The sequence below is a fragment of the Nothoprocta perdicaria genome, unplaced genomic scaffold, assembly GCF_003342845.1.
Source record: "Nothoprocta perdicaria isolate Ctin4 unplaced genomic scaffold, notPer1 scaffold_63, whole genome shotgun sequence".
NCBI classification, from domain to species: Eukaryota; Metazoa; Chordata; class Aves; order Tinamiformes; family Tinamidae; genus Nothoprocta; species Nothoprocta perdicaria.
Genome location: NW_020455899.1, coordinates 3,076,364 through 3,086,751, shown reverse-complemented (window position 1 = coordinate 3,086,751; position 10,388 = coordinate 3,076,364). Strand labels below are relative to the sequence as shown.

The window sequence follows — 10,388 nt, the reverse complement described above, 5'->3', positions numbered from 1 at the left end:
TCAGCAGATTTTGCTAGACGTTCAAAGCATTCTTCCCAACTGTGCAAGGCCAGTTCCTCTACGTAGAACACTTAAAGGGTCTGCGATCAGAACACATCACGGCAAAATATGTATTAATGCAAGAAGCTCTAAAACCCTTAAAAGGACTAACATACACGGAGCATACACATGTCTAGAAAACAAAGAAACAAAAAACAGCAACACACAAAATATGGATCCGAAATGTTTTAACGTCATCTGTTTTTATTACAAATTGACAGTAGCTGTTAGTTCATACAATAACATGTGTTGTCAGTGCTGCGGAGCTGTTCCCACACACGGCAACAGCTCCCACTTGCAGTCATGGGAACAAGGTTACTTTATATCCAATAGAGCTACTTGCAGTCATCACTGCAGAGCCTGACATGACAGTGTTAGGGAGAGATGGCCCCGAAACAGACAAGCCAGAGTGCGAGAAACTGGTTTAGTACGTTTCAATAAATACATAAAGTTAAACTTGCTAAATTATTTACTATGAAATAAGTCTTTTATTTGGTACTTTTCACCAACAGCCATCAACAGAGGCAGCAGTGACTCAAGAGACTATGTCTGCCTTCTTCATTATGGCTGCAGCACTCCACTTTTTGTTACAATACCTCATGATCAGGGAAAACTACACAGCATTTCATACAGGCTGATGGCCCCCTCCTTGGTATTCCTTTAGGACAGCTTGAGAGCTTAACACTGTTTTCTTCCACATTTGGTTACTGCTGCTTCTCTGTTGGCAAGCTCTGTTCAGTGCCCGAGCTGTGTCTGTTCTTGAGGGATCTTCCAATATACCTCCAGTATTCCTTTCGGATGGTGTCCTTTTCTTTAGCCAGGATTTCACACAGCTGAGAAGGAATTGAGACAGTGACAAGTGTTATATGAAAATTATGCAATCCTTAATTATCTTCATAAAATACATGGGTCAGGCAGCCTTAGAAATTCCTTTTGTACCAACAAAATATATTTTATTCACAGGCTAATCAGCCAATAGTAGTCAAGTGAAACCAACTGAATAGTAAGTCAATATCAAAGAATGGAAACTGGAAAACGGGTAAATCAAGACAGGATTTGCTTGGGGCCACTAGATCTGACTGTAACTGGAACAGCAGTGCCCATGCCATGGAATGATGCGCACCCTGAGAAAGAACATTCTTAGATGCCATTAGTATCACCAAACATCAGCAACCTGCCACAAGATCCAACTGTGGGGCAGGATGCACCCACGGGGCAAGCTGGTCACCCCTGGACAAACCTGTTTCCTAGTCAACTACATAGTCTAAAACAAAGGGTCAGACAAGCTGTTATTTTGTTTCCAGCACTCCAAATACAGTGATTGGAGCTGCTTCCTCACGGGCCTTCCAAAATATTTTCAAAGCTTAGGTCTAACTCTCACAATTTGTTAGAGCTGCTACTATATAGATATTTCTGCAGGTGCTGAAGTCAAATATAGAACTCAAGACTGCTTGCTGGTCACAATGTACTGAATTTACAGCATATCAATACTGTCCACAGATGCTGTAGTCAATTTTCATTATTTATGTCTTGTTTAGTAAAAAGGACTTGGCAGTAGCAGCTTTGAGGCCTGAATATCTGCAGAAGCCAAACTCGGTGGAGTAACTTTAAAGGACATGAAACTGGGAGGTGTAATTTCACACAGTCCCAAAACACAGAAAAGAAAAATTTTTGGTAAATATATTTTTTGGAACAAGCAGGCCCTGGGCAAGTAGTGTGATGCTAATCATTCTTTCTGGTTTGGCTTGAAAAAAAAGCGAACGAATTGTTTCTTGGAAGCCACTATACAGCAAGGAGTTCTCTAAATAGGAACCATAAAGTGCAATGTTTCAGAAGTCATTTATGCTCTGTAAGAAATGGTGCCTGATATCCCTTACTGATGCCCTCAGATTTTCAGCTTGCCTTTAAGCTAGAGTCAGCTTTTTAAACCAGACCTAAGAAGTGGAAAGGGAATTTGAGGTTCTTTTAAATACAGGTACTCTGAGGACAAGATTCACTAAAGAAGAAAGTGAGTTTGCAGCAAAATGTCAGTAGTGGAAACTCTACATGTTTCCCTTCTTATTTATGCATTATTACAAACTTTACTATCGGGGAAGAAAAGTTACAGTGATGATTTTGTAACTGTCACATTAGTATTTATAACTTGATAGAGAGGACCACAGCAATTCAGTCTTTCAAGTCCAGCACTTTATACAGCTGTATTTAATTTCTTTACATGGCAGAGGTTAATTGTTAATCCCATGGGATCTGACAATAAGAAAGCAACTGGCATTATCTCTGAAAAGAAAACCCAAGCTCTCCAAACCTACCTCTAATGCCTTGTTCAGTGTTTCTTCCTTGTTATCACACTGATTTTCGAGCATATCTTCATAGATGTCCACAAGAAACGCAATCAGATAGGGTGAACTGTGGCTAGGCTGTAAATCCAACAGTTGCTCTAATAGGTTTGGGTATTTTGAAAGACCTCGATCCTGGAGAATCCTAGAACAGAGGTTAATAGGCTTGAAAAATAATGCTGGTAAAATTGGTGCTAAGAATTGTATTTTGGTTATGACTGACTTATTTGGAGATCACTTTTACATTAAGGGATGCAAAAACACGTGAGACAGAAAGTAAGCAAAATAAATACAACGCAGCAACAACACAGCTGCAATTTGTAGTAAGCCAGTATAGTTACTCTCAGCTGCTAAGTGTAATTTCTGCTAAGAAATGACACTGAAAACACACTCATTACTTCCTGCTCCATACTCCTAAAACCAGTTAACACTACAGGATCAAGTTTTCAAAGCATGAGAAACACTTACAGTCCTCCCACAAGAACTACACTGCTAGAAAGTATGTGGGAAGTTCTGCAGAGATTAAGTTAATACATCACCCCCACAAAAGTTTCTACCTGCCCAATGGAATGAGAAAACTGAAAAGCTACTGAGAGACAGCAACAAGGCAGCACACAAGGGACACAGCACTTCGAGGTACTTTCCACAGATACTCTCTTTGCCCCCCACACAAGGTTGCCTCACCCTTTCAAGTAGTTCCAAGCACTCTCATTATGTGGTACTGCTCTGATCATCTCGAGCGTGTACCTGTGAGAAAAAGATAACAAATGTGAATGCAAACACAACATTTCAGTTAGAAACGACCTGAATGTGCCCTGTTCTCTCCCAAGCGCCTCTGTCTAGTCTATATTCCAGAATCTCTTTGTCAATCATCTCACTGAGGTCTTAGATGGAGTGTCCTGCCACATAACAGCAGGCTTCAATCGGCCAGGTGTGAGAACTGCTCCAAATCGGTTTCATTTGATGAATTTTGTACAATAATGATCAATCCTTAAAATCAAGTTTGTTAACTTCTCCCCCAAAATAAGAAGTAACATGACACATTCTCATGGCATAGCAGAACAAAGGAATAACTTGTCTCTTGAAGAAGCTCAGTGAGTGTGAAGTTGAACAAGGAGGCACTGGAAAGGGCTAGAGTGATAAAAGCACAGTGTCAGCTTATGTTGTTATTATTGCAAGGTACCTATTTGCAGAACTTCTGTTATGAATCCAAACACCTGCACCTGGTAAAACCCACAGAAAGGCACAGCCTGAGCTCTAACCTCACACTGCCTCCTGCAGCAGTTCCAGTACACAGAAACAGCAGGGAGGAACCACCTCCAAATATAAAGCAACAACAGCTGCCTGTCACGTTTCATGCCACAAAGCCACAATTCAGGTGGAAAAGGCCAGCTTACATCAGTATGTAAAGACATCCATCAGCAGCAGTGATTATGGTGGATCTTCTATTACCAATATATTCAACCTTTTATTTATTTGCTTTTTAAGCAAGTCTATCCAAGCTCTCTTTCTTGCAAAGTATAACTCAAAAACTGCAGTACCTTGTTTTTGTTACTCCTACAAATATCATTTCATATTTGTAGCCCTGCCAGCCCTGATCAGGGCCCTGAGATGTGAAAGCCAGGCAAGATTTCTCTTAACACTCTCTGCAATAATACAAATGCCTCAAAGCCCAGATTGTCTTCAATTACAAACATGTTTCTCTGCAATAGTTTCCGAATCAGTGTTTCCTTAAAACTAGCCAGCACTTAGGCAGTCATTTTTGTACTGACAACGTATTTCTCAAAGTTTGTTTCTTTTTCTAGCTGTGTGAGATGCCTAATAAGAGGTGATACATCCTACCAGAAGCTCTGCCCAGGTTTTCATCCAATTATTGCAACTACTATACAAATAAACCAGCAACTTGGCACAGTTCCAACACATTTACACTAGCGAAGGATAAACAGTGCTTCTCTTTCCAAACTTTCTAGCTCAGTCTTTTGGGTAGGATATAAGATACTAGCAGGAAGAACTGCTTATTCTCATGCAGGCTGATTTACTTTTAAGATGTGGACTGCAAAATGCTAGTTGTTTTGTCTCCAGAGCAAACAGTATGACAGGAAGACAGCCAAACAGGATTAGCTTGCCCCAGCCTGTAGAAACGCTGGCAGTACTGGACATACTCACCTTTGCACAGGCTCCTGACTTACCATCCATGAGAGTGTGCCCAAGTGCTGCTGTAAAACTAGGGCAGGCTCAAGGGAATCAACATCTGCGAAAGCATTCCTTTACTCATGTAATGCAGAATGCAGGAATGAACAGCATTACTTACTGGACTTCTCTGTCTAGAACTGCTGGATCATCATAGCCCGTAGTGTTGAAAATTACAAAGTGCCTTTGGTTCCAGACAGAATTGTTTCTCACATCCTCCCTCAGAAGCTGGTCTACATATTCCAGTTCATTATCCCACAACTTGAACTCCTAGAAGAAAGGGAAGGAGGGCAGAAAGATACAGTCAGAGAATTTTTCCTTTCCAAAACATTCTACTCGAACCTAAGCATTTTGCACTTTAGATATAGAGAATTTTTTAAAAGAACTCTGCCCAAAGTTTTAAGTGTACACCAGCAACATGATGCAAATAATGTTAATAGCCAACTATTAAACTTGCACAAATAACAGCAAATGGCCAACCACAGATCTTCATAAATTGCTGGAAGGTAAGTTTAAACCTAAGACCTCCCATCCACTGAAAGGCATTTTTTTTTCATGCAGTTTAAAAATCAAAATGCTCTGTTTTAATACAATCCATTGAGGTTGTATTAAAGAAGCAAAATTTAACAAGTTGAGGAAGACATTTAGTAAAAAGATAGTTCCATGGATTAGATACCTGAATAACCCACTGTCTGTGCTGCCAGGCATGATAATTCTTAGCATCTTGGTTAAGAATGTCAGCTATAAACTCAAGCTCTTGAGATGGATCCTGCAGCCATTCAACCAGTACTCGTCTGTGATGCCTAACAACAAGCAGAGGAAGCTACTTTTGGAACAGTCCAAACATCTTTTAAATATTTCAAATAAATATCCCAAAACTTTCCAAGTGAAAGTTTTGAAAAATACACAATACAAACACCTAACGCAACAAATTCTTATGAAACATACACACTGGTAAAACATCTCATTTCTGACAAGTTCATTTACCTGAGCTGTTAAGATCCCACTTTCAAATTCAATGAGGCCAAAGTGCTCATCAGAATAAAATTTTGTAATACCATATATTATCTCTAGCATTGGGAACACTGCTGGGTTCTCCAGTTCACATTCATTTGGGACAAGCTACAGGTAAGCAAACTGTAAGCGCCAATAAAGAAAATCTCCTCACTTGCCATTCAGTTTGCTATTTCACTTTAAATTGTCAGAACCTGACAGTACCAAAGTTAAAATAAAACAAGACCATTTTGGCATGTCATATTCATACATTTAGAACAAATTCGGAACAAATTGCTGGTACATGAAACAAACTGCTGGCTAAATGGAACAAATTCCACTGAACTCCTGTGCATGGTCGTAGAAGGAAGGAGGATTCACTTTTAGGATCAACAGTTGCAACATAGTGTAGATACGGGGAACAAAAATCTGCAGAAACATAAAGAAGTGAAAAGGTGGCTTTACCAGACTTGGTAGTTCTTTGGCTGATCTTCAATAATAGCTGTAATATACTTAAGCTCCTCATGGAGATCTTTTCCCAAAGACTGCAAGAGGACTCTCCGAAAGTGCCTGTATAAAGTCAAGCAATAATTGTGACAGGTGGTTTGTAAAATTTGCAAAGAACACAGAAGAACCAAGAACAAAAGCTTTTTTAATACTTAGAAAGTCAAAAAGCATGTAATAAAATATACCACAACATATCCAATTTAGTTAAAGGTCATTCAACAGCTGAACAGTTGGCAGCAACTTGAATGTAACTGGTTACTGTAGTCCTAATGTTCAAATCAACCTATCTGAACTAGTTAAGTCACTACAGAAACTATGGCTATATGCTTAAAAGAGTAAAGTAAAAAGTAAAATTCTGATTTTGTGCAAGTTAGCACGAAAACCATACATGAGGTTACAACACTCAAGGGTTTAGAAGTTCTTCCCCAAATATCAGAAACTCATTTTTTTCATTTCTATATAAACATTAAACTGACATTTCTTTTAAAATGCACTATTAGTAACTACCCAAATAGCAACCGAAACCCAACAACTAACAGCTATTTGGCTTTTGAGCCTGTTCTTGAAGCCAGATCAAGGTGCTTTCAACATTTTGGTAAGCTCATGTTATCAGGCAAGTGACTTAAGATCTGATTTTAAAAAGTTAGGCTTTTCCTGCCTGCTGTGGTTAACAATCTCAAAACCAAATGAAAATAAATCACAAGATATGGAAAATACTGAAAGTGGGCTCTCCTTAAGAGCTTGCTGGAACCTTTCAATGCCCCATGATGCAAATATAAGTGTCCCACCCTGATTATACTAACAGAATTATCACAGAGAAGGGGCTGCAATGTACTGGTTACAGCAATAACACCAAGATCACCACTCACCAAACTGTGTAGTTTGCAGCATTTAACTCAATGGCATCTGCAGTTAGCTTGAAAGCTCTTTCGCTTCTCTCATCCCGCTGCAGAACAGCCCGGAAATAATCATACACATCTCGGACTGAACAGAGAACGAACAGCACATTACCCAGGGGCTGGGAAAGCAGCTTGGTTGAGGGCTCAGGTCAATAACTCCTTGGAGTCACTTTATATACTTCAGGAATCCTTCCTGAGGGCTGTGATACACACTGCTCAGGCAGCAGTGATTACTGAAGCCTATAATGACAGCGTTAATGAACGGAAAAGCTGCAGAAGTGTTTTAAAATGTGCCTTTGGAAGAGCGTCCAGGAGAGCCTGGCTGCTCACTCTGGTGTCTGGCTGTCTGTCCCCACGCAGCAGTTCAATGCGTCCCTGCTCGCGGGCTGTGGCTGCATTGCTACACGAGCTGCCTGCTGCGCGTGCTTGAAGCTTAAGGGTTTAAAATAAAAGCCTGGCTAATGAATTTCCAAGTAAAAGGTTGACGCTGGAGCTGCTGGGCATAGGGGCCACACTCTGAAGCCCTCCTGGGATATGTATTAACCTGGATGGCTCTCAGCGATGCCACGTATGAGAAAAGCACCTGGGAGCCGCCGGGGTTTTGCACATGACCAGTGCTAACGGTTTTACACGTTAACTTCCTCAGCCGTGGCCCAGGAGCGCTTACATTTCTCACTGTAGATGATCTGCACCACGGGATTTGGTCCGTCGTTTTGCGGCACGGGCTCAATATCCGCCCACTCCTTCCTGTCCCTGTGAACACACCACCTTTGTGCTCAGATCTTTTACAAAAACACACACACACACACACACACACACACAACGGGAGCGCCCAGGCGCCGCCGCGGCCAGGCCGCCCCGCCGCCCTCCTCCCGCCCCTTCCCGGGCGCCGCCATGTCGCGCCGCCCCCCGGCGCCGCCATGTCGCGCCGCCCCCACCTGCCACCGCCACCTCCGCGCACGCGCCGCGTGACGTCACGCGCGGCACCGCCCCCGCCCGTAACGGCCGCCCGGGGGCTGAGGTGGGGGGGGGTGGGGTGGCGGTACCTGTAGAGCACGTAACCGCCGCCATCGTCGCCGTCTTCCTCCTCCTCCAGCAGCTGCCCCAGGCCGCCCTCCGCCTCGCCGCTGTCCTCCTCGGGCTCCGCGGCTGCCGCCGCCGTTGTGGGCTCCGCCGCCATCGCGCTGCCCCGCACCGCCCCGCTGCTTCCGGGGGAGGAACCATAGAGGCGACCGGCGGCCGCGCGGCGCATGCGCAGTGCGCGGCGGCGGCGGGCGGAGCGGGCGCGGACTGACGGTTGGAGTGACGGTTGGAGTGACGGTTGGAGTGACGCTCTGACAACCGCCGGCGGCGGGGAGATAGCGGCTGCGACAGCCGAACGAGCTCGGGTGTCTAACACCTACTGTGGTGTCCTTCTTGGTGCTCTCTAGCGCAGGGGAAAAATCCGCATGCGGGGAAACAACAATCTGCAGAACAAGATGTGTTCTGAACAAGATGTGTTCGGCAGGGCTGTTTTTCGTTCCGGTGGTAGCTGCTTCCTAGGAGAACTTTCTGTCTTCATGTTTGTATCGGGGCTTGCGGGTACAAGGGAACAACACCTGAAACACAGGAACACCTGTGAGAACAACACCTGGAACACCCTGTAGAAACACAGGGGAAAACGGCCATGGAGAATATGCAGTGAAACACACACACACCGAGACAGAAGGTATCCAGCAGTATCTGGGTGAAGGAAACAAGTTCTAAAATGCAGAACTTTGGGGGGAAAAAAATGGAGAAATAAACAGAACAACTGTAAAAAAGAAAGTAAGGAATGTTAAAATTATACACAAAGGAAAGAACGATCTCAAGGATGCAGAAAAGAAATACAGAACATATTTTAACATGGCAAAATTGCTGAAAACAGGACAATGGTGGAGAAACCCTCCAGTCACCAGGAAAGAAGCAAAAACAATCTGAAAAGTGAAAGGGAAAAATGACATGAGAATGTTTGTTGTCCTGGATTTTTAGCTCAGACTTGAATCAGGGAAGTGTATGTGAAGGTTTAATGACAGGGATATTAATGCAGTAGAGCTGCTTGGTGACCCAGCTCATGATAGATGACGTGATGATAAAAATGATTGAATGACGAAAATTACAGATTGCCAGCATTTGAAAAGGACGGGTGGATGTTTTTGCCCCATAGCCAGCGTAATCAAGAAAGTAAGGAGACTTTTTGATAGTTGGTCTCTATCAGTGCCAGTCCCTTAAAAGAAAAAAAAAAAGAAAAGCTAAGCAAAAGAGTTTCCATTACTTGTCTGGGAGAGAAGGAGCTCATTTGTCACAGCATCATATTTTCTAAGGTACTCTTAAGTTTACTTTTAAGTAAATTGCCCTTTTGCCTCTTGCGCTGCAAGTTCAGGTGTGACCAAGCTTGTGTGGTCTGTTAACTGTACACTTGTTGCAGTGTACAACTGACACAGTGTGTGTATTGCAGTGAGAGACAGGCACCGTTCAAGGCAGCGCTTGTTGCCCTGTAAGGGTGACCACGGCAGGGACCCAGGGTGAGCCAGGGACCCACGACAGCACAGGCAGCGGCTGCACCACCACCACCAGCGCCAGTGTCCGTGTTGCCAGTGCGATCTGGGGCATTGCTGGTGCCCAAGGGGCTTCACAGAGTGGCTTTGCAAAGCACAGAGCTTGCAGCAGGCTCAAACTCCCTAAAAAGAAGCTGGGCCTTTACGAGAGTCACCGAGGGGTGTGCAAGCTGAGCAAGTTCGAAAAATGTGAGCTTAACCGGAGGTTTGAAGTGAGGGACCAGACCAAAATCTCATGGGATTGAGGCAGATTCTTCCATAAGCCACAACAGGCTGCTCCTCAGGCTGACTTTCTGGGTCTGCTGCCTGTGTACTAGCTAATTTAAAGCACTTTAAAAGTATTAGCCAGCCCCAAACAGTGTGATTCCACCGCACAAAGCAGAATGTGGAGGTTCTGGCTACATACCTGCTGGCCCGGAACCCTTTTACAGCTTTAGTGTCTGTCCCTGCACTTCATGAAGGACAATAAAACCTTACCTGAGGCTTCCACTTAAAAATATGGCTCCAGCACCTAGGGACTTCTGGAAGGAGGAAACCACAGACAGGACAAAAGCTGTTGATAAAGCTCAGAACAGGGAGAGTAAATTCTTGTCCATGCCTTACCAGCACAAGGAGAATAACTGCTGTTTGCAGAAGGAGGAGCCTAGACACTCATGCAGCATATACAGAATGTGGGGGGACCTGATTTTTCTTTTTTTTCCCCACCTTTTCCCTTTTCCTTTCTTTTTCCTTTTCTCCTTTTTTTCTTTTTTTCTTTGCCTTTCCCTTTTCCTCTTTCTTTTTTCCTTTTCCCATTTTTTCCTTTTTTAAAAATCTTTTTCCTCCCTTTTTTTTCCTATTTTTTTTTT

The 10,388-nt window shown here is 43.4% G+C and overlaps 1 protein-coding gene across 1 annotated transcript; it reads right to left on the bottom strand.

The window, feature by feature from the left end:
* Nucleotides 1-225: 225 nt before the first annotated feature.
* FNTA (farnesyltransferase, CAAX box, alpha) lies at nt 226-8,216 on the bottom strand. Its single transcript, XM_026049945.1, has 9 exons — nt 8,011-8,216; nt 7,632-7,717; nt 6,935-7,049; nt 6,024-6,128; nt 5,242-5,368; nt 4,687-4,835; nt 3,060-3,122; nt 2,349-2,520; nt 226-872 (listed from the first exon to the last, which is right to left on the bottom strand). The coding sequence occupies exons 1-9, from the start codon at nt 8,214-8,216 to the stop codon at nt 744-746; spliced, it is 1,152 nt and encodes a 383-aa protein (XP_025905730.1). The 3' UTR covers nt 226-743.
* Between the last annotated feature and the right edge of the window lie 2,172 nt (nt 8,217-10,388).